Source organism: Rousettus aegyptiacus, unplaced genomic scaffold, assembly GCF_014176215.1.
Source record: "Rousettus aegyptiacus isolate mRouAeg1 unplaced genomic scaffold, mRouAeg1.p scaffold_m13_p_10, whole genome shotgun sequence".
NCBI classification, from domain to species: Eukaryota; Metazoa; Chordata; class Mammalia; order Chiroptera; family Pteropodidae; genus Rousettus; species Rousettus aegyptiacus.
Window position 1 is genome coordinate 27,792,712 of NW_023416285.1, and position 27,561 is coordinate 27,820,272.

Sequence of the window (27,561 nt, forward strand, 5' to 3'; positions counted from 1 at the left end):
TGTAACAGAAATGACCACAGAGTAATTGTTTCCTCCTTAAATATACTAAAGGGTTAAACTAAGGATGATTGTGTCATAAATTGCTATATTTTTAGATCTGAGTCATTGAAAATGAACTTCACATTAATGCTTAACCCCATGCCAGACCCTAAGGACCCTAGATTTAATTTCTGTTTCTCTTTCCTCTCCTATCCTGAAGTGTGATCATATATCATGTTTGCTGACTGCCTAACTTCACCCTTTATGATACATGCTTGGGTTACATGCTTATGTTATGGCAATTTGGAAGCAGGTTTCCTTTTGTACCCCAAAAGATGTCCTAGGGAATCAGATCTGAGTGGCAGCTGGTATTAATTAATTTCAATGGCCTCTGGTAACTTTGTCTGAACTCCTGGGAAATCTAGAAGACAGGAGAAACCAATCTCTTATTGGCACCAGCAAGAGCCAACGCAGATTAAATTTGATGTCTAACTTATAAAATAATCAATATACACCTGCAGACAGTTTAATGAGTCCTTTGGTTAACCAAAGAATCTGTTTATTGTTCTGGGATAAATTGCTGTGTTTATGACGTGATCAGACTCTACAGTTAATCTAGTTACATTATTACAATATAATTACAATATATATGTCCTGTGACCCATAGACATGAACCAATTCGCCTGGACATCAGAACTGTGGTTGGAACAAAGAATCATATTTTATTTTAATACCTTGCCCTAAATATGTGGGTAAGTATCTCTTGTGGATAGATAAAAACAAACACTGTGCCTTTAAATAGATTTTGAGCTCTTAATATTTGATTTTTTTAAAAAGTTGAATATGCGTTACCATTAAAAAAGTTACTTTTATGTCGAGCTTTCTGATAATTATTTTAAATTATCCTAATGTATCATCTTGTGGTTTTATGCAAGGTCAGGAAGGACACCTGATCTCTGCTTGCCTCAAATTCTGAAGCATGCTTGATGAGAGAGAAGCTATATATCATCTTTTTACATAGTACTCAATAGTATTTATTGACTTAGTTAACAAACTGAAATTAAACTAAAGAGCAAACCCTTAAGGACTTTTCTAAAATGTGCTCTCTGTAATTATGCCTAGAAAATGTGTAAGTACTAGCCACATTTTTTTTCATTTAACATGTCATAACAACTTTCCTCCTCATCTATCTAATCTATTTAAATCTTAGTTCAGATGTAATCTTGAATTTCCATTGTCTCCTCCCAGAGAAGAGTTGCTTCTCAGTGTTTTTTTTTTTTTTTTTTTTTTTTTTTTTTTTATTGTAGCGGAGGCTGTATCGCATCCTAAGATTTGGAAATATGTGGGGCTATTCATTGGACATCACGACTTGAAACGGAGGGACACAACTGAGATTTACAGCCCAATACGCATCAACCCTTCTACACAAGGACCACCAAATGAAGATTTGTCTGACCCAAAACGCCAGTAATGCCAACACAAAGATGCTGCTTTCAATGACCTTCAAGATGGTAAAGGAGACTTTTATATTTTTTATGTAATGCTTGGAATACTATTATGAAATAATACCTATGAAGCAAAAGATGCTAAGTTAAAATTAGTATTACTCAGACTAATTTGCCACCCAAATATTTTCTTGGCTCAAGCATATTTTTTGTATGATTCCCGAGCTATGTTTTGTGATTCTGCGTATTTTATAGAACTCTTAGAAAACAAATATTTACCGCAGAACAGAAGACATAAGATTTGACCTACGTAAAAGCCCTTTCTGGGACCCTATGAAATTTTGATTATAGTAAAATCCTCACTAATCCACTTGAAAATAGTTAATGCTAAAAAAAAAAGTCTCCTGTTTAAATTTACTAATTTTGACATTAGTATTTGCTTTAGTGCATGTTTTATTTCTAACTTCAGAAAAATAAATGAAAGTCAGCTCTTCTTTTAACCTTACTATTGAATTTGCTCTTATCTGTGGATATAAATAACTTACAAAGTCATCGCAAGGATTTGGGGCATTACCCGGAGCCTCCGAAGAGCCCCTCTCCCCCTCATCTTTGTTGCATGAAATCTCCTGGAGCTCCATTGCACTCTGCAGAGCTAAAGGCATGGCATCCTGAAACCCAAGAATAAAGTTACAAAAGGGGCAAAGTTCTGAAGTCAGTTCAGTTCAGCATATCCCAAATGAGCACGTCATTATTATAACCCTCTGTTAAGCACTGAGAGATACTAAAGAAAAAAAGAAAGTGAAAAAAACTCGGGTTATGTGTAACAATCTATTTTCTTTTCTCCTTTAGTCACTTTCTCATGTTGCTCTGTATGACACCCTCTTTTATTAAGTAGAGTCTGTCTTAAATTCTCTCACTGGCCATTCTTCAGCATTCAACTCTTATAGATCCCCTATGTTAAAAATCACACTTGCTAGATTTATGTCTTCAGTTTTCCTTAATTTAATGCTCTCTTTAAGAGAGGATGCTCATACTTTTGTTGAATCAGTTGGTAAAAATAGACCTTTCTGTAGATGTTCTCACGAGACATCTATTCCTTGAAATGTATGTCAAGGACAGGGTTCCCACTGCCCTCTGGCTGTTACAATAATCTTTTTTTCTTTTGCACGGAAGGCAGTGCTTTTGGAAAAGATTAGTAAACCTGATTGTAAAATCAGGCTTTGCATCTGTTAATAAATAAGGAAAAAATGTGGCTTGTTGGTTACATAGCATAGAACTTTGTCTCCAAATCATTGTGCCTGTCAGCCTTTGGTACTGTGGTATTTAAGCATTCAGACATCAGTGTCCAAAAACAAATATCTGAGAGAAAACTAGAAAATGGGGAGGGGACCATTTATTAACCAAGTTACATGTAATTCTACTAACTATGTCTCATAGTCGTGACCATTGTCAGGATATTGTTATAGACAATTTGAATTATCTATTAATTTGATTCTGAGCTATCAAGAGGCATTACAAAACACCGGTTATAAAATATCTAGAGGTGCTCAATTTGCCTTAGAATTGTATGATCACCATGTCCTTTCGTGGGGCTGGCTGCTAGATAGCATACAGCTAAATTCGAGACCCAGCTATGCTTTTTTTTCCATTTTTTTAATGGCCTTTATGTTATGTACTTTTTACTTTATATCTTCTCTAATTTCATTTTATATCCACTTTTGATGTTCTTTTTCTTTCAGTTCCACTCTTAAATTTGTAAGTATGTGTCTTAGGTACTAGAAAGAGGTATGTTAGAAATTCCAGACAAACAAAGACAATTTTTGCCTTGCCTGTAATTTTGCATTAATGAATTTATCTCTAGTATAAAGAAAGTATGCTGATGGTCCAACACCACATCGCAATCATGTGAGCAAATGTTCCACAATCTGGCAATTTGGATGGGGGAAGGGGACGCAGGTAAGGTAACAAAGAACAAAACCTGAGTCTTTATATTGGCTTCTTTCACTAGCAATTTGTAGCCTTCCAAATTTGATACAGTAGATGTCATCATATAAATGAATATAACAGTCACATTTACTCTTCTTAATAACCACTGCCATCAATATGCTTGTAGAAACAATTGAAAACAGTTGGGTCTCACCTGTATGTTTTGAAGACAGAATGAAATGTTCTTCACACAGTGCCTCACGGTCTTTTCTAAAGATCTAAATAGCTTTTCTTCTCTATTAAAAGTGTTGTCTTTCACCTAAAATACAGGTGAAAGTATTTATTTTTATAATTCAAATGAATCTGGTATTTAAAATAATATATCATGAGCCATATTGGCCCAGTACATTACCAAAAGCTCCTTGTTGAGATTAAAACCTTTCATGACGCACTGACTTTCTTAAACACAGCACTGTTTGTGTACCAGCTCGCAGCACAACTGATGTTCAGTTAGCACAGCAAAGTCACATGATACAGCTTTAACTTGCTGTTCAGTTTTCACACAGCTTCGTCTATTATAGTAGCTGTAGGATGTAAAATTTTCTCTACTGTTTTTAATGGCACATGTTGTGTATGTACTCTTAAATTATATTACATTCGTGGATTTATAAACTATTAATAAAATTAAAATTAAAATTAAAAATTTGATCTATTGACTGGAATTTGTTGTTTTGTTGATATGACTTATTTCAATTTATTTCACGGTGATTATTTAGCAAACTATCTTTCTGTTAGGAAAACTCAGCAGAGTTAAGACAGTGGTCACATGTGTTCAGTTATTGTTTGCTATCTTACATGTTAAGCATTCAGGAAAAAAATGTTTTTCATATGCTTGTGGCAGTTTCTAAGAATGCACACTTATTATTTCTCATGATGGTGAGAAGTATTTCTTGGCAATCAAAATGGCTCCACAGGTCAGAAACAGCCTCATGCTGGCAAAACCTGTGTGAACACACAACTGTTTCGTGGGATGTGGTATGTATTTTTTGGTTTACTAATGGGTAATAACTGTGGCTGTCCTCAGTTCATACATTTGTTAAGATGGTCGACCTTAGAACTGAATGCATAGAAAATGGTGACATTTTATTTTTAACCCCCTTAATATTGCTTACTTAGAAACATTTTATTTAAATGGGCAGCATGGTTCTTTGTAATCCACACAGAAGTTAACACCCTCTGCCTTAGGATCTTTATGCTCTAACCCAGTTTGATTTACATAACAATAGACTACGCGGATTTTTTTAAATGCGGTTTTTAAGAACTCATCACTAGCTATTTTGTTTTGCATATCTTGGCTGGGGCCCAGGTGACTTCTAAAGTAAGAGGTTCAAGGATTACACTATGAGAAGTGTTGCCCATTTCCACTCCTCCATAGCTAAGCTTTTCTTATGCTGCTTTATTTTGCTAGAATATGCTGCTCTCACAACACTAATTATTTAAGCTATTCTCTCCTCTGATGGATTGAAAGTAGGAGATTATTTTTGTCTTAATAATAATAATAGCTAATATTTATTAAGTACTATATTCCAGACACCATGCTAAAACCTGTCTTCCATTTTCCCCTTTTAATTCTTGTATGACCCTATGAGGCAGGTGCTACAATTAGCCCCACTGCAGAGATGATAAGGAAGCAGAGATTCCGGGAGGTGAGACTGTTGACGTTTCCTTGTCATCCGCTTACTGACAGAACCTGCACCTTTACTCTAAGTCGGACACGTGGCCGACCTGCCCTTGACGACCCTTCCCACAGTCTTTTGCAGCTGGCTCCGTGGGTTCGGGCAAATAGGATGTGAGCAGGTGAAGTTTCTTTTCTGAATTTTGGCCTTATAACACTGTCCCTAGGACTCGAATAAAGACATGGCAGTGACCCAGGTTTAACTTGGCAGATGAAGACAATATGTTTAGGGAACAGCATAGCACAATATTGGGGAGAACTGGGAGCCCGAAGAATCTCATGCAGCTGAACTCATCTGGGTTCACCTCTCAGGATTATTTTAAGAGAAAGAAATAAATAAAGAGCCGACTTAAGCTTAGCTGCTGTGTTCGTTTTATAATCTCTCTGTGACAGAAGCTTGACCTTTACCTTAACTAATATCAGAAGTTAAAAGAAACTTGACCATGTTAATAGGTAGAACCAGGATTCACACTTACGTTGTCTGAATTCAGAACCTTGTTGTATTCCCAGTCTGTAATAAAGTATCTGGCACCTAAGAGTTCAATACATGTGTGATGAATGGAATAGAATCTTCCTCTTGGGTAATAATTTCATACCCTAACTCCAGCAAATATTTCCCTTGAGCTGCTGACAAGTGCAAAATTGACTGATTTGAGATTTATCTCTTCTACAGTCCAGCCTATGCAGCTGATTTTCTGATTAACAGTGAAATGCTTCACTGCTGACAGGACATCCTCTCAAAAGATTAAGGGGAAAATCTAATTAATATCCCTCCAGGCCACTTTAACTACAATTCACTTTAGTTCACAATTGAAAAATACCAGAGGCTGATGATAAATATGTTAAAGGATGTAACAGCTCCTACAAAAGCCTGCCCACAATTAAGACCTGCCTGTTGTTCCTCAACAGAATTGTCTCCAGTCAGAAGCAACATCCCAAAGAGTAGGGAAGAATTTTCTGCACGATATTTACATATGCCTCTGGAGGTTCTGTCCCTTCTCAAATGAATTCCCAGTTCTCCAAGAGGAGACGAGAACGAGGCTTGGAAGAAGTGAATTATACTCATAACTGCTAGAGAGGGGGTCACCATATGCCATGTAGGGCCACAGGGGTCACTAGGTCTTGGTCAGATGGCAGGAAGGAATAAGAGGGAAATATAGGCCCCAGTCTTTATTGGAGTTTTTTTTTTTTTTTTTTGAAGAAACTCTACAGAAACAGCTGGGGCAGGGTAAACAATTAGCTAGTTTGAATAATTCCCCTAGGCTTGGAGCTATGGAGGAGGGAAGGTAGGAGGAGAGGGTGGTCTCTAATTGCTTGGTACCTAGCCCAGGGACCCCTGGCAGAAGAATATTGGCTTTGTGTGTGAGTTAGATAAGGAGGTGGTTGGGACTATAGACTCAGGATTGGTTGGTTTGCATATGAAAGAAGTGATTCCAGCTGAGTGCTCCACTATCTTTAAGAACAGGGTAGCCCTGAATGGGGCAGCTCTCCACAGTTGGCAAGCTTCTTAAAAATGCCAAGACATTATAAAATACAGAAGTAAAAGACCTGATTAATGCCATGCATAAAGGTGTTGACATTCGTGTGGAAAGTAAGAAGTCAGCACATTAAAAGGTAAATAACAATCCAAGACAATGATAAAAAGTAAAAATGATGATGGCAACGATGATGATAATGATGATGACAATGTATCCTGAGTACTCACGGGTTAGGTATTTTTTTATATGCATCATCTCATTTAATTTTCACAATCACTCCATATGTCAAGTCCTCATATAATCCCCAATTTACAGATGATTACACTGAATTTAAGTTATATGCCCAAAGACAGATATTTACGAAGTGGCAGAGGTGAGGTTCAAACCCAGATCTGGATGATTTCTGAGACTGTGCTCTTAATTTCTGTCCTGTACTGACACCTGCAAATATTAACAATGCCTCAACTGGAATACACTAAGGAACTCTGTTAGGCATTCAGAGGAGGAAGAGGCCACTTCTAGCTTAGTGGTCAGAAAGCTGCAGAGACAACGGGGAAAAAAAAGGGAAAAAAAATAGCAAAGCAGCTAAAGCGTGAGGTAGATGAAATAGACCATGTAAAACCAATGCTGAACCTCCATACAGTTAGCGGCTTCTAGTTCAAATTAAAAGGCTTAGTTAGAGATATTGGCATAATAAGGTATAACATCTGGCAAAAGAGAAGAAAAAAATGTATTATAGAATTGTGGGTCCCAGGGCTGGCAGGTCCCCGGTCCGGCCGTGATCCAGGCTCGCGGCTAGTAATAGGACCCCAGACTTAGAATGTCACATTAGTGCAGTAGGGCACCTGCACCTAAAATATATAAATATGATTCAGCTTATTGTATCACACATGTGTGGCTGGATGCCACTACTGTACATTAATTTGTGTGGAGCCGTGTGGTCCCCTGGGGAGCAGAAGGGGAGCAGAAGAAGAGCAGGAGCAGAAGCCCTCTCCCCACAATAGACTGCACGTCCCCCAATAGAACTGCGCTCCCCACAAAAAAGTTGGTGCCTGCCGTTTCACGCTCATATCAACCCCTCATGCATTCTTTCAACTGGGCGTCTCACCACCTAAACCTTCCCTTCTCAATCAGCTCTGAGCTGACAAGTATTTTGAGAACTGTCCTGCCTACTTTTTATTTTTTTCAGTTTTTTAAAAAGCTTTACTTTTATTAAATGTATTGGGTAACGGGTTAATTTTATAAGTTTGAGGTGTGTAACTGTATAAAGCAACATCTGTGTACTCCATTGTGTGCTCACCACCCATAGTTTCCTGATACCTCCATATATTTGACTCACTTTACCCAATTCGTCCTCCCCAACCACTCCTGCTTCCCCTCCAGTAACCACCTTTCCATTGTCTGTTCCTATGAGTTTGTTTGTTTGTTTGTTTGTTTGATTGTTTCATTTGTTTATTTGTTGCTTTGGTTAGAAGCCCACTGCATCACCACCTCCAGGACATGAATTTTCTATCTAGTTATTTTCAAGGGGTGTTCCACTGATCATTTACTTCAAGGTCGCTTAGCTTCCAAACACCTGGAGTCTATGTAAACCTCCAGACTTTTCGGTTGCACCCTTGAACCATGTGAAACCCTGGAATCTGTCTTTTAGCAAGCTCCTCAGGTAATTCTTACACACATTAAAGTTTGAGAGCCTTTGCAAATCCATCCATTACTTGTTAGGGGTTGAGATTCAAGTGGTTCAAGTCAGGGTAACTGCTGAACAAAACAATCACCCAGTAACATAATGTGCATCTCTTTGTTGTTTTTCTTTTTGTTTTTCGGGGGGAGGGGGCAGAGGGAGAAAGGGGATAAGAGGTAGGAAAAAAATCTCACTAAGGTATGCACATGAACACTTTTTATTATAGGTGAAATAAAGATAAAGATGAACATAAAGGGTCCCTAAAAGAAAGGAGGGGGGGGGGTTTAAAAAGCAGAAAGAAGACAGGGAAGAAAGGAGGGCATTGCCCTGTGTGAGATTATGTGCTAGTTGATGATGAGTGTCAGGACTCCTGGAGCATTCCTTGTTGAGTTCTGCCCTTTTGTTTTTATTTCTGCTTTGTCTGCTTCCTGACAAAGGAAGCACCCTGGCTAAGTGTCAAAACCACCCTCAGTCCATTTCCTCTAAAAGAGAAAGGGAGAAAGGAACACCTTTGGGCAATTACCTTTATTCTCCATGTTCTAGAAACAGCTATGAAAACAAAACAAAATCTCACAAAAACATCATCATTCATGGTCCCCAGGGAAAACGTATGTGGCCCAAGAAGAAAAATTACCTGTGATTCTCCTCTAGTCAGAATCTTTAGATGATTTGTCACTCTTTTTGATTTCTTGCTAATTGAATGAATATTTAGTTTAGACAATTTATCTTTAAGTGATTCATCCTCATCATTCTTCTTGTATTTTAGAACTGAAAGAGAAGAATGCGGTAACGTATCTGGACTCGTGCAGCATAGAAAGTGTGTGTGCCATCCAAAGTATTCAAGATCAATTTTTTATTTTGCAGATGCAATATCCTCCAGCTCCGCCGCCCAATCATAATCCCAGCTGCCCACCCCACTGACCTTCAGAAACCCTGCTGTCCAAGGGCGTGAACTCCTCAAAGCCCAAGGCTCAATCACCTCCCTCCCACACCAAAGAAATCCCGGATATTGGAAAAAAACTCTTCCTTTCCTTTTAGATAGTACATTTACTATTGGGGATCACCAAAATGAAGCATCAAGACCTAACTAAGAAAAGACATCCAACAGTAAGGCGATCTCAGATCCTAGAGTGGCCTTCTACCAGCAGAGAGATTTAAACTAAGTCGAGTCACCTCTCTGAGCTTTACTTTTTGCATCTTTAAAATAATTTTCACTTGTCTTATTGTTCGAAATGTTAAATATCCCTAACATTCATTTTTGGTAAGGGTGTGGAGAGAAGGGCAATCTTATACACTGTTAATGAGAATTAAACCAATGAAGTTTTCGTAGAAACAATTTGGCAGAATCTTATAAAAACTAAAATATTCATAGTCTCTGACCAAGAAGTCCACGCAAAGAAATCTGCTTTCCATGAGTATACAAAGTTTTGCTTGCTACGTTTCTTTCTAATGGCAAAATGTTGGAGACAATCTAAAACTGTATCCTAGAGAAATAGTATAATAAATGATGACACATTCACAAATGGAATACTATGAAACCATTAAAAAGAAGGCCATATTAACTGGAAGAATGTTTATGATATGAAAACCCAGCAAACTGTAGTACCACATGTGTTGCAGGAGGGAAGGAAAGAAGGAGAACAGGAGTAAGGAGAGAGAGAAGAAAGAAGATAGAAAAAAAAGACAGAAAGTCTGAAGAAAACAATAAAATCTAAGCTATGCAAGCTAGAATCAAGGGGGAGAAAATTTTTTCCTCTTGAAAGCTTTGAAACATTTTAAGCAAACACAAAAGTAAAAAGAATAATCTAACAACTATTATCTATCTTCTAGCTTTGTCAAATCTTAATTTTGCTTTGTTTCTTATCATTTTTTTTTTAAATCACAGAACAGGTGAAGCTTCTCTGATCATCATCTTTAATCCCTACAGGAGATTGTGACCCTAAATAATGGGTTTATTACATCTGTATCTATTTTTATGCCTTTATTATATATTTATGCAGTCATATTATTTTGAATAATTTCATTCTTTATAAAAATGTAACTAAATTTTATATATTCTTATCATTTGCTAATTAACTTTAAAAAACATTATTTTGATTTATCCAATGATACATGTACTTTAATTTTTATAATTTTTGTTTTCACGATATAGTGTATCCATTATCTGAATAAATATATATAAGTCATTTTCTCTTTCTCTCTTTTTCTTTTTTTCTCCTTCTCTCTCTCTCTTTGCTATTATGAACAATGCTAGTTCTTTATGAGCACACTGGCAAGAGTTTCTCAAATATCTAGAAATTGATTTTCTGGGTCTTGGAGTGTGCATCTTCAGCTTTACTAGATGTTGTCAAATTGTTCTCCAAAGTGGTGATTCCAACTTGCATTCTCACCTGCAGATTGGGATTCAGCACTTAACATTACTCTTTAAAAATCTTGTTGCCGATCTGATAGGCTGGGAATGATATGTCTTTGTGATTTTAATTCACATTTTTCTGTTTACTACTGAAGCTTATTGGTCTTTCTGTGGATTGCTTTTTTAAAATTAAATTTATTGGGGTGACATTGGTTAAAAAGAAATCTAACTATGAGAGGTGAACACACAATGTAAGTATATATGCCCTACTGTTGAAGTGTACAGATAAACTTATTGGATTTCGTTAACCAATGTCACAATAAATAGATAGATAGATAGATAGATAGATAGATAAAATAAATTTCAGGTGTACAATTCAATAATATGTCATATGTATACTGCATTGTGCTCACCACACAGTTAAATTTCCTTCCATCACCATATATTTGACCCCCTTTACCTTTACCTACTTCTCCCCTCCCTCCTTTCCCTCTGGTATCCACTAAACTGTTGCCTGTATCTACGAGTTTTGGTTTGTCTTGTTTGTTTGTCGCTTTCAGTTTTATATCCTACATATGAGTGAAATCATACGGTTCTCAACAGAATTACTTTTTAAAAATATTAACCTGTTCTGTATTAGAATGTTTTTATTATTGATTTAATATCAATAATTATATATTCTAGTTAATAATCTTTTGTCTATGGTCATTTTAATTTGTTTATGGTGTCTTTTACTCAACAATTTCACTTTTTACTTATGCCCTTCTTTATCATTTGAATTTATTAATACAAATACATATTATTTTTAAATAAAATATAGAAAATAAAAATAATAAAAATAAATGAAGTGGTTAGACCAGTTAACTTGAAAGTCCTACCGTTGTTTTAATGTTGAGTTGAGATTTAATGTTAAAGGACAAAGCCAATTGTAAACTTAAGTTTCGACAAAGCTAGAAGCACCCGGATGATAGGAATTGTGTAATTGTGCCTTTTCTTTTGAAATCTACATTCTACTTTTGACACCAATTTTACATCTTAGCTAACAAATAGTTAATAATAATTTACTAATTTGAGAAAGAAATACACTTGTTCCCTTTAGCAAAGCTGTATTGCCACAAAAAAAAAAAAAAAAGAAAGAAAAGAAAAAAGAAAAAAAAACTCCATTCATTGTTTGCCGGAAGCGGAAGAGCCTGATGTGTCAGCTGGGCCGCCTCACATGGACCATCACTTTTCAGCTCTAACTTCTCACAGCTCTGGTTACCTGGCCATGCCACGTCTCCCTCTTACTACATACGCTGCCAATAAGAGGAAGACTACGTGCTCTGGGTATCTTCAGCCAACGATATTTTACCAGGTGTGCAGTGGTCAAAAGAAGTTGAATACAGGGCCGTTTGATTTATTTAAGAAAAAAAGGAAAAGTGTCGTTTTTATCCCTCATGATCTTCTCCTGAACCCAGCAGGCAAGGCAAAACCACGGTCTCCCTGGGTCCAAATATCAAACCACGATCTCTCTAAGTCCAAATATCAAATGATCGTAATCACTGCGACTGCTGTAACTGCTTTGAAATTCTGATTCTCAGAAACACAGGCAAAACACTCCAATCACGGGAAACGCACGATTCATCTTATCTCTTCTTACCTAAATCTTTCCGTCGTTTGAGTTCATTGATGTTTACGTTGATGCCTTTCACCGCAGCAAAGGCTTCCTCCAGGGCCCCGCGGTCGGGGTGGCCGGGAGGGGTGGAACCGCAGAGTTCGCACAGCAGTAGGGGGTATTTCATCACGCGCTGGATTGGTTTGATCATCAAGGAGCCCATGTCCAGTAAATTTGGTTTGCCTCTACGGTGTGGATAGATAATATCAGTTTCACAAACATTTGTCTTATTAACCCCTTTTTGGTTTTGTGATTTTTCTTCATGATTATTCCTGAAACTGTTTTTCTTTCCCCCACTCCCCACCTCCCAATTTGGCTATGTGCAATTTCTAAATAAAAGCAAGAGCAATGATGACAGAAAGAAGCAGGGCTGAGCGATCCCACTACTAAACAAAATGCTAAAAGAAAACAAACGAGTGTATCTGTCCACCAGAATGGACCCAAAGCACGATTTCCATCCATGTCCCACTTACAGGTTTTGTTTTTTTTTTAAATAACAGACTTTACAATAATAGTAGGAAACAACTTCAGAATGCATTTTTCCATGACAACCAAGAAACACATATGCCGATGGTATTTTTGTGATTATTAGTGAGAAAAATAAATTTATTGTAAAATCTAAAATGACAGCTTGCCAAGTATAATCAAAAGAAACCATTGTCTTCTGTCTTCTAACAAATTGAGAAGTTACATTTATAATGTTTCAGAGGTTCTACCACAGTCTCCCAAAGAGATTTATAACAAATGCCATGGTTCCCTAGATATTATTAATACCGTCACTATCATTGATCATTGCTATTGCACGATGACTTTCCAGGACTTTCTGTGTGGAATTCTTCTTAACCGACAGATTTTCAAATAGCTACGCAAAAGCGGGCACACATGCCTGATTCTTCTTTTAGGGGCTTCTCAGATGAGGACAGAGACATTTCAACTGGCCAAGTAGTTCACAGGAAGTGAAAAAGCTACAAGCTTGGTCATGCCATTGTCCAACCCACTGGCATTCATTTTTCAGCCAGAATGCAATGGTTTTTAAAAGCTTCTTTATGCGAAAAGACAAATAAAGAGATTTTCAGTCTCTTTTGGTGGATAGATATATTTGTTTTCCTTTAGGTTTTTATTTAGTAGATAGAGAATACGGAACAGTTTTCAAATCCTGATAGGTGGATTTTTCATTCTTCAATTATTTTTTAAGTTCTAATATGGAGAGAAAATAGAACATGATTGGAATAGTGAAACGAATCTAAAAAATATTGAGTAAAATAGAAAATTCTTATTAGGAAAGATCTGAATTACCTTAGATACCGTATAATGCACTCTTCATTTGACGGATGAGAGATGAGGGAATGTTGACTATCATGTGTACGTGCAAAATGCGTGCACGTGCACATACACACACATCAGTCACTCTCTGTCACATCTCTCTATCTTATTTTCATCATAGCACCTATTACTACCTGGAATCACCTTGTTTCTCTATTTACCAATTTGTGCTTAGTTTCTCTACCACTATATAGTATTCTCTCGATGAATATAGGTAAACCGAAGTTACAGATTTCTTAGATTTTCTGCAATGTGCTTTAATTTTACAATGAACTTTACTTTTTCAAAAAAAAAAATCACAGTGGTCCTAATAAAAGAATTTTGTTCATGTGTTGAACAAATGACGATAATATAATAGAGACAGAGACTGAAGTGAACCAAAAGGTAGCATTTTTTTAAGAAAAAAAAAACAAAATAAAAAAAGGTTGCAAAGGAGTAAAATTTTGCTTTAATATGATTTACCTTGTACTTTCTACTCATTTGCACCAAATCTATTAAGGAAAGGAAGAAGGGAGATCAGGAGAAAGGGTGGCAAAGGAGATATGCAGGAGAGAGGCAGAGAGAGATGTTATTGGTTTCTAAGAGGACTGGGTGAAACAGATGAAAAAATATAAATCTGTTATGAATACTGAAAAAATAAGTAAAACATTTCTAACTGATGGCCTATCAATAGCAGGACCTTTGAATATGAAGGGCAAATTTTCTTATTTATCTTAAGCAGGGATTCTTCAACAATACAACGGTTTAGAGAACTAACTAGAAATAATTCCATTAAATAATAGCAAGCCAGGAATATGGAAGGTATTAATTTGACTAGAAACCATATTAGCTATATGAATATGATCAAAATTTCTTGAGTTTTTTTCTTGACTATCACCTAATATTATTTATTAAATCTTCTAAAACTCACTAAAAATGTCATCAAAATATAATCAAACACTTCAAGCAAAGGAAACTCAATTTTAATAATATAATTTATTAGTATGGTCTATTGTTATATATCCATTTGAATCAATTTAGTTATAAAAAAAATCTCTAGGTATATTAGAATATATCTTTGTATCTTCGAGCTGCCCTCCCTTCTTTCCTCCTTATCTGTCAAAGATCTTCCAAGATCTGTCAAAAAAACAAACTAAGCCCTTTAGCTGGGTACAAATTTTATCACTACTTCTTTTCCCATCATTCTGGCATCAAAGTTCTATTCTCTCCCTTTTATGTTTCAAATGGCAATAATAACAATGATAAATGATTACTGTTTCTCTTAAAAGCATCACAAATGCAAATATTAAAAAGGCTTTCTCAAAAAACAGAAATTTCCCAGACATTTTTGTATTCAGACAGGAACTTTTGACAGTTGCCCAAGGATGAGCCATGATGTTTTGACATCTGCATCACACAGATGAACAATACAGTAGAAAAGACAGAGGATGGTATAAGATAATGACACTCCAGGTGTTCAATGTCACAAAACTCACCCATCTTATCACACCCAGTAAGATTAAGTTCTGATAACTGAGAGATAGACAAGTCCTATGTGTGATACAACCCAGCTCAGCCAACCAGCCAATTAGCACGTGCCTCCTCCATAGAAAGTACCAGATATGTAACAATTCCCCATATATACTGAGCTAAAAACTAAGGTAGTTATTAATTTGTAATTCTGTTTCATCTTCTTCCTCTTACATGAATATTTGGCAAGTATTTAGTACCATAAGTAGCTACACTAATCTCAGTACGAATTATTATTGGGATTTTACAAAGTCAAGTAAACACAGCTGGCTTTGTTTTAGCAGCATCCAGTTTTGCTATAAAGAGCTTCACATCAAATACAAGGAAACAGTCGCACAGTGACAATTAAAATGACTTTTAAATAATGTAAAAACTATAATGGAAAACAGAAAAAAATCAGATATTCAACTTTGAGGTACATCTATATTTCTGACTCAGAGGGAGAAAATGAGAGAAAAAATAATCATGTAACTATTGATCATATTACTTTGAATTTCCTTATTTTATGACCACAAGAATCCTAAATTTAATTTATTTTACAGTAGCTACAAACCATTTGTACTATTACTGATTTATTTTTAATTTATTTCTCTTTAAATGCTTTAAATCAATTTTAGAAGAAGCTGTATATTGCTACACAAATAATAAACAAATATCATTTGCCATAAATTAAAAATAGTTGTAAAAATAAATACAGAACTATGAAACAAATTTTAGAAGATGTAAGGAAGATGAATGAATGGTAATTGATACGGCAAGCCAGAGAGAATTAGTAATATGAAAGGGCAATAATTTAATCACTCCTTCAAAGTTTTATTAGTTAGAGTCCTTGAGAACCTGTGGAAGTGGAAAGAGAGAGAGGCAGGGATTGGAATAAAAACTACTTAAAACCCTGTTTAAGAAAAAGCCTAATCCTTAGGGTGCTATGCAAATAAAGAAGATCAGCTGGATGACTAAGAAAAGACCTCTTGGAAATAATAGTAGAAATAACTCATAAGTGTTGTTGAAAATATTCATGAAATTTCCAGAGAGAAGAGCAGAAAGGGATAGAAAACAGAAGAAAAATATAGAAAATTATAAGACTGTTCTAGGAGGTTTGATATCAAAATAGTGAGTCCCAGAAAGAGAGAATAGAGACTCTATAAGGAGGAAATCATCAGTGAAACAATTCAAGGAAAGGACATGGGTTAGCAGATTGAAAGATCTCGCTGAGTACCCAGCAGAATGGATGGAATAGAGCACACCTTGGAATTCGTGAAACTTCAGACTGTAGGGGACAAAGAGAAGATACTACAATCCTTTAGAGAAATATAAACAAACAGGCGCAAACAATTAGGAATCAGAAAAAGCTTCAGAATTCTTATTGCAATACTGGAAGCTAGGAAACAATGAAGAATTACCATTAAATTTTGAAGGTGAATAATTTTCAATTTTGAATTCTAAATTATTTAGAATTCAATAGTTTAAAATTCAAACTACAAATCAAGTGTGGGGATAAAACAAATATACTTTAGATATAAAAGTTCTTAAAATTTTACTTCCCATGCATTCTTTGATGAATACGGGAAACTATTGAAGAGTATACTCTGCCAAAAACAAGAGAGGCAAAGGGAATATCCAGGCTGATGGGAGGGGAGTTTCTAAAAGACGGTTGTGCTCAGTATCACTGGTCCAAACTCAACAGGTCAAAAGGCTCCAGGAGAGGCTTTTTAAGGGAAGTGCGATTGAGTAGAAAATGCATCTGGGTGTCTTGAATATAACTGGCTGTGAGTTTGGCATTAATAATTAGCAGGAAGAAAACTAATAAAATGAAAGAAAAAAAAAGATAATAGTTAACTCCCAGAAAAACAAGTAATAATTTATTCCAAAGTTTACCTCTGAAAAGAAGTTTACTCAAGTATAATTCAAACACTGATTATAGATCTAATCCAAATTACAATGTAACTAGCTATATGGGGAGAATGGAGAGACAGGAAGAATATGTGTGCATGCACACGTGTGTACACATGCATGAGAGAGAGAGAGAGATTGTGTGTGTGTGTGTGTGAGTGTGTGTGTGTGCGTGTGTGTGTGTGTGTGTGTGTGTGTGTGTGTGTGTGTGTAGTGGAGATGAGGTAGGAAAGAGAGACAAATTCTTGTCTTCTATAGAGGGAAGTCAATACATAAGACACCAAAAGGAAAAACCAAACATGTTTTTAGAGTCATGAAGATAAATTCCAAAATAGTCAACTAAAACATGTGAAAATGCTTAAGTTTACAGGATGAGCATTTAGGAGCAGGTCAGAAAAGAGAAGACTACTTAAGTTTTCTTAAGTCCTGTGGAACTATTTGGCTTCTTAAATCATGGTACATATAATTTTTACAAAGAAGGAAACATGCAAGAATATCCAAAAAAAATCTGAAAAGCAAGAGTACTGAGCTTAGATTAGTTATAATCTGATATAAAATATCTGCTATACCAGATATAAAATATAAAGCTGCAAAAATGAAAACAGTTGGCATGGGTACATATATGGGTATGGGTACAAAAATGAGTATATCTATTAGCACAAAATAGAAAATCAGGAAATAAATATATGTATGGAAATTAGCTACATAGTAAATATGACATTCCTACTCAGTGGAAAAAATGAATTATTCAATGTAAGGTGTTGTGATAATTAGCTAGCCACATAGAAAAAGTAATAAAAATGAACTCTACGCCAAAATAATTTCCAGATGATCAAAGATTTAAATGTTAAAAATGAAACTATACAATAACCTGAAGAAACCATAGGATTACACTTTAAAAACAATCTTGGTGTTTCTACACAATACACAAAATCCAACAGCCACAGTAGAAAAAAAGTGATAAATCTATTTAAAAATTTACTCTGTAGAGTAGTACAGATAAAAACAAAAAAAAAATCATTTAAAAACTATATTAAAAGTCAAATGATAAGCTAGAAATCATTTATAGCACGTAAGACAGATAATACTTGCTAATTAAAGAGCCATTACCAATTTATTAGAAAACATGAATATCTCAATAAAAGTGAACAATCAATAAAGAAGATAATTCATTAGAGATGAAATACATCTGGTTAAACGATATTAAAAGTGCTCAAGATCATTATTAATAAAAATTAAAATAATACAATACTATTTTTGGCCTACTACATTGCCACACATTGTAAAGATACAAATATTAATTGTATCTAGTGCTGGCAAGTTGTAGATAAGCGGACAACTCATATATGGGTAATGAGAATATAAATTGGTTCAACTTTTCTGAAATTTTCTGGTAACATGTATCAAATGCCTTTTGGTCTAGCAATCTCACTTCTAGAAATTTATCCTAAGGAAATAATTAAATTATTGTGCAGAGATCATGTATAAGAATGAGCACAGCATCAATCTTCACATGACAGACACAATGCAAGTATCTGTAAGTTATGGTCTGTGCATCAGATAGAATATGATGCAGTCATCAAGCAATGGAGATTTATGTTTACTACATAGAAAGATGTTCAGGATGTATTGATAAATGAGGTAGCAAGCTGACGTACAGGAAATATATAGCAATCCTATTTTAGTTGGTATGTATATGGAGAAAAAACTGCAGTGAAGTAAGAAACTTCACATTTTAACAATGTTATAATAATTAACTATAAAATACGACCGCTAATTGTCTTTCCTGTCATTTTAGTTTTTTATATTTTGCAGTATTTCTTTAATAATTTTGAAAAAATGAAGCTTAAGAAAAGTGATAATAACTTATATAACATTTTGAAATTAATAAAAACCCCTGGGATGCAAAGGTTGACATAGCTGGTCAGACAGAGAACATATACAGAGAAGTGTGAAAACAAGAAAATCCGAAACTGCATTTCTGGAGATAATTAAATTGAGAAGAGGTATGTTTTTCTTGCTTTAGAACATGGGACTGTATTAGATGCTTTTTGGGAGGACAGGGGATTCTATGATTTTTGTCACTCTAATACTGTCTTTGATGTTTGCATAAAATCGTAATTCAAATTAATCATTTTAGAAGTTACAAATGTCTTTGCCTTTCTCTGTAATTTTTAAAGTGTAGATTGGAAAAATAAAACAGAAAAAATTTAGTTTCTATTAAGTAAGGGCTTCCTTTTTTGAAGCCATTTAAAAACCTACCCCCCAATGCACTCTTGGCTACAATATTCTTAGTCTTAGCTACTAAGGTACCTCCCAATTACACAGCCCTTGACATTGCCTTTTACCCTTTCATGTTGCAGCTTGTGTGCCTCATGACCTGATGAGAGAAACAGGAAAGAAAATAACTCATGACAGAAGTGACTTTGATGTTCATCCAGCCACATGCTGTGAATGCTCTTCCTCTTTTTCAATTTTAGATATATAGGATCGGCTAGAGGGGGCATGCACAGTCTGCTAACTCCCACACAGCAGGATCTGCGCAAAAGCTAGTGCCATTTTTTTAAGCAAGTATTTCAATACAATGTACTATTTGTTGTAAGTATTCTGTATGGAGGAGCCTGTGCATGCTAATTGTATATATATTTTTTAAAAAAATCTCTTGCTCTCTTCCTCTGAATCTCTCTCTCTCTCACACACAAAGACCTAGACTGTAGGGAAAAATACCTAAGCAGAATTGGTACCATATGAAGTTCTTTAATCATCCAGGTATGTGAAGCTCCAGTCCCAAGCACAATGATGTCAGGAGCACAGGTGTTATAATAAGATAGCGAGCCCTACCTCTGCATCCTCACCGACTGTCATCAAAGAGAAACCAGGGAGGCCCTGGTATGTGGAAGGACTAAAGGCCCTTTTCCCTTATTATGCACATCTTCATATTCAAATGATCCCGGATTTGGGAACTCATTGAATAAACCTACTCATATCCGTCTATACTATAGGATTTTTTCTTCTTTTGAAAGAAAAGACATAAAGTGAGAAAACCAGCTGCTTGTTTGATCCAAAACTAACTTCTCAGTCCACAATTCTCCTGGATGATGTCTGATTCTTCCACTTTGCTCCTGAAATTCTGTCTTTCCTCATAGTTGTTCTGCACCAAAGCGTGAATGACAGATATTTACAGCTTAAATTAATATAATTCTTATTTTATAAATTTTGTATTTTTTGATGTAAAGTTTTAAGAGTTTAGAATACACACACACGCAAACACGCAAACAAACTAGGAACTCAAGAACTTATATAGTTGCTGATCATGCTAAGCCAAACATGTGCTTTTTAAAAGTCCTGTAAATTGGAGTTCATATTTCATAAGTCAATATCATCCTTTCAGTACTAATCAGGCTAGACATGCTTTTCTTCTATATAAATGGACATCTTCCAAAATGTGTGCACATGTGTGTTGTTTTTATAAAGTAATTTCTATATTGTCTTAGTGGCCAACTATTTCATCTAAATATTTCATTTTCATGCTATATATGTAGGTATGATTTTTTTCTTCATAAATCATATGAGTCCAAATAAAAAAGAAACCAAATATTTTACTTTAATATATAAGAAATCTTTCCTTTTGTACATTAACCTAAGGTAACTTCAAAAATATTATGGCATTAATCTGAAATTTTTTAAGACTAATGTTGTTTTTAGAGAAAAGTATTTGGGGCACATTAAGTTTCATAAGCATATGTGTGATAAGCAGTTCCTGAAGAGTTTCTGGCACCAGCAAACATGTGATTTAAGTAAATTATATCTCAGGATTCTCCTAAAAAGTTTGGTAAAGTACATAGGATGATAATTTAATATGTAGAATCATCTCAGACAAACTTCAAATAAATGTACCAATAATGTCTATGGCAAATGCTTTTGCAATCTTGACTTATTTATTAAAAGCAATAAAACTGTATAAACTAAGAATTTTGATTTGTACAGAAAAATTCAACAGTTTTTCTTAATGATTGTTACATCTGATTTCTATTATTAAGATTAAAGTACTTACTCTTGCATGTATATTTTCCTGTAAGAGAGGGGGAGAAAAAGTAAATTTGTGTAAATCCACATATTTGAGGTAAACATTATAAAACTTCAAAATTTCTATTATATAAAATAAATAAGTCATTTTCATGAATGTTTTGTAGAATTGGCCTCGTTATGTTATATCATGTCCCTGAAATTTTATTTTCATATGTACGTACCATTTTCGTTTTACACTTTATATTAGGTTAAATAAAAACTGTTGATTCAGATCGTAGTTAGTAAATTTTGATCATTTGAAAATGGATTTAAAAGTCATTTGTCCTTTACATTATAAAAAGAATCTATTAAACATAGCAATAGGAAAAAAATGGATTATGAGATTACGAAGAAAAGTGTTATTGACTTGTAGAAAACAACTGTTGTGTGCTCTGTAATATCTCTGCATATAGTGATGTAGATTATAAACAATTTACCTATGCGATAAGAGAATTCTCACAAGAGCTTTCACCAGGCATTGCTCAAGTAACACTAACGTCCTGTCAAGGCAACCTGATCTACCTCTCCTCCCATCTCCTCTCTACCTCATTTCCTGTTGCTCTCCTACTCGCCCATCTATGGCAACCAACAGGTCAGCTTGTTCTTTTTAAAGCCCAAAGACAGACTTCCGCCTGAAAGTCTTTGCGTTTGCTGTTCTTCCGCCCGATTGCTCTCTCTCCAGATAAGGCTCACTCATCTCCTTCAGCCCTTTGCTCAAATGTTCCTTCTGAGCGAAGCCTTCTCTGACCAACCTTTTAAAAATTGTACTCCCACTGTACTCTTTGTCCTTATTCTCAGCTTTATTTCTCTCCACACCGCTTTGCCACTTTCTAATACACTATATAGTTACTCAGTTTATTATCTATCTCTCGACTCTTGAACCTAAGGGGGGCAAGGATTTAGGCTTCCTTCGTTCTCCTCTGTAGCCCCAGTACCTGAAAAAGTGACTGGCACACGGCAGGAGCACAAAACATATTTGCCAAATTAATTAATTAACATTAAAAAGTGGGAATCGTTCAAATTAAATTTCAGGAACAAGGGAGTTGGAAGTTTTTCTCTAAAACCCTCATGTTGCTAAAGAGAGGTAATAATCTGTTTTAATAACCTGATCTCCTTGACTTCTGGTTTCCAGTCTTTTGGAATACAGTAAATGTATTCCATGTAAAAACATTTCGCAACCCTATTCTATAATAGCAGATGGTCTTTTCATATTCAATGATTGAGAAAACATTCAATGATAAGTACTTATGCTGAATTTTATAAATTTTAATGATCTTAAATGTAAAAAAATTAATACCGATACTCTATATATGTGAAAAATAATGGTATACAGGTGTGTAAAGCAATTATTTCTTCACTCTTCAGACGTGTTATGTGAATGAATTCCTACACAACTCAAAATAACTAAGTTCTGCTGAATCTGAGACCTCCCAGTTGGGTCGAGCAGAGAATTATAATTTTTTTAAAAAAAATCAGCAGCTGCCACAACGTTAAGCAATTATTAGCCGTTATTTGAAGAAGTCCTCTGCTTCAGCGAAAGAAATCGCGCCACCGCTGTCCCCTTGCCCAATATTTCCGTCCATTCATTTCCTTTAAGCCCACATTCTTTCTCTAATTTCTATCCCCTTGTAATGAAGAATTTTATTTTCCCAATGCGCTCTGTGGATCACAGATCAGAGAATTTGGGGCAGCAGTTGGATAAAAATTAAAACGCAGTTTTCTATGGGAAACAAACCGAATAATGTGATTGTTTGGGAACCAAAACACATACTGAAGTTGAAAAAAGGATTCTTCATTTAACTCTTAGAGAAGACATGGAAAAAATTTTTTCTCTTTCGATTTCATTTATTTTACCAAATAAAACCTAAATATTATAACATAAATTAAGCGCTGTGTTTAATATAAGTATAACATCTTACGAAAAGGAGCCTGAGAGATTTTCCAACAGGTTTTCCCTGTTGGAGTTAGTGAAATAGTGGCACTACCTTAAAACATCTTTTTATTTGCTCAACATTTAAAAAAAATCTCTCTCTTAAGATAAAACTTTCCAGAAGTTAACCCCAGCCAAGGACAATGCAGGAAGGAGGGAGTTCAATTGTGTTCATTTACTCACTTTATGGGATAAAGTAACTCGATATAGTCACTGCCACACCTATTCTGCGGGTTCATTATAATTTAACTCACGATTAGCAAAAGTTTTTATATGGTTATTCCTTAAAGATGATAGTCTTTGTTCAAACGTGATGCCACATACCAAGGAACTGAAAGAATTTCCAAAAGTAATTTTAATTGTTATGAGACCACTCCATTAGAATAATATTATAAAATATAAAATGTGGTGAAAAATTGAGATCTATTCTTTTAGATTCTGCATCACGTGAACTTCTACTTCCTCCCTGGATGGAGATGTCATAGCAGGAATGTGAGCAGCCAAAGTACCCAGGTGACTATAAGTCAGAAGTTTCCTTCTATGGACAGTGGCCTTGGTTAGGAAGAGAAATGTAGATACATTTATAACAACTAGACATGAAATTAGAAATATGTCTTCCAGCAAGCAAAAAAATTGGAAAAGCCCCTTCATTCTTTTTCTATTACAAAATAAACAGATCTCTAGGGCCTCTGAAAGGCAGCAGGGATTTGGCAGTATTTATAACTAGAAAAACAGTAAAAGGAGGCAGCAGACAGGCTATTCTAATTATAGCTACACTGGCATTTATAGCTATTCTATTTTTCACTTTCCTCATACAGATCAGAAACCTTAAATAACCCCAAAAAGGCCGAATATCTGGATCTTTAGCGAATACCTTCTATAAGCTTAGAGACTATATTAATATGGTATTTCACACAATCTTAGGGGTCACTAATACAACTCTGTAAATGCTCCTCGTTGAATAAATAAAAACCTGCAGATTCGCAATTTGTACACTGTAGATGCAGATGCGGTCCTGTGCTCCAGGCTGGTTTCACTCTTTTCCTTCTTAGGGTCTCCAGACTCTGAAATGACCGCTTAGATTGTACCTATCGTCATGAAAAAAGCCCATGGGCTTCGGGGAAAGCGGCAAATGAGTACTGTGGGCATTTCTCCCCCTAAACTGGTTCTTAACTGGAGCGTGAGCTCACAATTACCTGAGGGTGCTGGTTAAAGTGCCTAGTCCTGGACTGGACCCCCAAGGATCCTTTTTTTTATTTTTACTGTGTGTGTGTGTGTGGGGGGGGGGCAGTTCTGGAGCAGAGCTTAGGAATCTACACTTTTAATACACATCCCTGGTGGATCCAATGCAGGAGAACTCACACACCAAGAAACACCACACTGATGTTTCAAAGGGATTCAAAATCATTTTCTGAATACAAATATTATTTTCTCTTTTAAAAGATATTGGGCTTCAAAGAATAGCCAAAGGTTATGAGCTCAAGTCTGTTACAGACCCAGGAAATCTCTCTACTATCTTTTTGGAAATGAGTCTTGAACCCTACTGTGACAGCTTTCTGGTGTGTTACTTAAATGAACTCTAGTATTGTTATTAAAATTTCCAGATGGTTCTGTTTATCTAACCAACTAGAAGGTGCGTTACTAGGAGGTATGAACTATGCTAATACATAAATTTAAAAAATATTTTCAGCGTTATCTAGCACTCTTAATAAATATTTATTAGGCCCTCAATAAACATATTTTAATTTTGGTTAAACTGCAACCCTAAGTTGCTTTAAAATCCTCTTTAACTTCTGAAGCATGAAACCACTTCTCTTGTGGATATTACTTCAAACCCAGTTATTCTAATATCCTCTTGCACAGTAAAAAATGGAGGCCACACCCAAAATATATTAGAAATTGGCAACTGTGCACTTAGGCTTTGTTATTTAGCCACAAGGAAAAGGCAGAGCCGTGGTAATAGCTTTGACTGATTACTTGGCAAAGAAAACCAAGCCCTTGGGTGTCCCAGACTCTCTTTGGCCTATAAACCTGTTCGAAAACCTGTTTCTCAGAATTTAAAGCTTAACTCAATCGAGGTCAGTATTATAGTAATGTCAATAATTCTACCGCTCTCAGCTTTCAGGCAGACCAGTGCAATTCATCATTAACTTTATGTTCATGGAAAGGCAACTTTTGGAAAAATAGCTCTAACTTAAGCTATTTTGTTTTGATTTTTCTTTCCCTTAAGAAATAGTTCTGCCAATATTACTTCCTTTGGATTTTGTAGTTTCTAAACCTTAGCACCCTTCAGTGCCTGAAATTAGTCCCTGAAATCAGAATGGTGTTTAATATACAAGATTTGGGGCATCACCAGGCTATAACTCAAGGTTCTTAGAAAGAGATTGAATAAACCATCGAATCTTGAAGTAATTTTCAGTGATTAAGACTTTATGAAGTTTGAAAATTACTTGTGCCTTTAGTTACTTTCTAAAGAATATGACACTGAGCGTTACTGCCTAATGGCATATTTTGGCAGGGTCACTTTCTTTCTCTTGGGGGTTAAAAGCTTAATGAATAATAAATTAATGTTCATCCCCTCTGAATAGACATCTCCAATTCTGTCCAGCTGTTAAGTACACAAGTCGAAGTAATGAACTACATCCTCTCCCTATATAGACCTCCACCCCCCCCCCCCCCCGGGGTGGGAGTTTTACTGATGATCCAAGGCGTTAGTTGTTCCCTTGTGATGGAATTTCTCTCTTACATTTCTAAATACTGAAGAAAGAAAAAGGCTCAAGGTAGACATTATTGGATCAGATCTTGCTGCTTGTATAAGGTAGAAAAGGTGTTCATTCACACCCAGGATAACACCATTATTTCTCTCTAGGAAAAAACATTTCTGCATATTTAGAAGGCTTTGCTATTAACAAATTAACTTATTAATATGAATCCTAATTCGAACTTTAAATTTCTTTGAATTGATTTGCTAACATTGAACTCAACTTCCCATGGCGGAGAAATAATTAACTGGAGCTACTTACTTAGCACATATATTATCTTTAAGAGTTGCCTGGTCATACTGAGCTCCTTATGGGCTAGGTCTGAATCTTATTTTCTTTTTGCATTTTCAGCACCCAGAACTATGCCTAGTATAGTACAAGCACTTAAGGAAATGCTTGTGATTTAGTGACTTAAATATATTTTTTTCCATGGTAAGAAAAATGGTTAAAGAACTGTAATAACTTAATAACCAGTAGAGGGCAATAAAGTTAGTTTTAAAACATCCTTCGGGCCCAGTTTAAACCCACTTTCAGTCCCAATTCTCGCTGGAAAGATTTTCTCCAGAGTAGTCTCATTTAGCTTCCTGATTTCAATTTAATTCAGCTACCAACCTCCTATACTACATTTGTATCCCCATTTCTGCTCCCTACAATACAGGGGGATGTACTAGAAGGTCAGAGTGGTTGGTGTGTATTGATTTATATGCCACAGCCCTCTCTGTTTGACTAATTCTCGGCTTAATAAAGATTTGACAATAGGTAACCCTTAGACATAAAAGACTACAATAGAACCACGCTAAGTAAGATATGGAGTAAGGCAGTAATTTTGGCTTTAAGGTTTCCGTGGTTTAAAAAAAAAACTATATATAGTAAGATACCAATTCCATTTAAAAGAATCACCCCAAACACATGTCCATATTTATGTATATAGATAAGCTCTGAAGAAAATGCAAATCGTGGTTATTAATACATGGTTTAGGAAAGAATTAATGCATGGAATAGCAAGAGGTTTTACTTTATTCATGCTATCTGACATCGTTCAGATTTTTATAATGCATAAATCTTTCTCCTAGATTAAAAAAAAAGTGTATTATGTGGCGCCTCCTACCAACAATTTAAGGATGAGGAGGAAGGCATGACTAATTCTCCTGAAACGAACTTTAACAGGGCCTGAGTCGTGTTCACCAGTCTCTCCTGTCCCCGCCGCGAGGGCCAGTCAGAGCCATGGACGTCCCACTGATTTTATCATTCCGTGTGCTCCAGTGGTCACAGTGCCACGTGTTGTCACACATACTCCTTGATCTACGTGGGAACAGGCAAGGAATAACAGCTCTAAGGAGGGGCTTTTCTTTCACATTTCGCTTTCTGATAGTGCATTTTTCTCTCTTTACAGAGCCCCGAATCTTCTCCCATGTTATTTTTAGTTGTCCTCACAGGGAGGGGAAAAGAAAAGTCAATCAGGGTTTCTGACATGTCAGCTTTTCATAAAGAGAACGCAAAGTAGAGCTTTCAGAAAGCCTCAGAAAATCTAGGATTTATGTGAGAACTTTCATCTACATCCAGTTAAAATGTTCCCTGCTAGGCAACTGAGAGTGCATGGAAATCATCATTTGAAAAGGCCTTACTTTAACGACTGGATGCAGAGGCTCAAATGTTGCTTCAGCTCTTCCTCCTTTTCATAGGACTCCAGTATACTGTGTGCTTCGTCGTGGTGGTAGCAGTAGATTTTATAAATGTCCTCCAGAGGCCCTTTAATCTGCAAAAATACTTCTCCTGATGCAAAACAAATGCAAAACAAAGGCACGATGATACCAAGTCAGACCAAAGT

General features: G+C 35.6%; 1 protein-coding gene across 3 annotated transcripts in view; it reads right to left on the reverse strand.

The window, feature by feature from the left end:
* ARHGEF38 (Rho guanine nucleotide exchange factor 38) overlaps window positions 1-27,561 on the reverse strand; it is a 118,211-nt gene that overhangs the window by 19,488 nt on the left and 71,162 nt on the right. For 2 of the 3 annotated variants that reach the window (XM_036227640.1, XM_036227642.1), the window contains exons 4-9: window positions 27,359-27,506; window positions 21,028-21,045; window positions 12,237-12,436; window positions 8,879-9,012; window positions 3,565-3,669; window positions 1,970-2,092 (exon numbers count right to left, since the gene is read on the reverse strand). In XM_036227640.1, the coding sequence (XP_036083533.1) occupies window positions 1,970-2,092; window positions 3,565-3,669; window positions 8,879-9,012; window positions 12,237-12,436; window positions 21,028-21,045; window positions 27,359-27,506 (728 nt within the window). The remainder of the gene's footprint in view (window positions 1-1,969; window positions 2,093-3,564; window positions 3,670-8,878; window positions 9,013-12,236; window positions 12,437-21,027; window positions 21,046-27,358; window positions 27,507-27,561) is intronic. The other variant, XM_036227641.1, reaches the window with a different exon arrangement.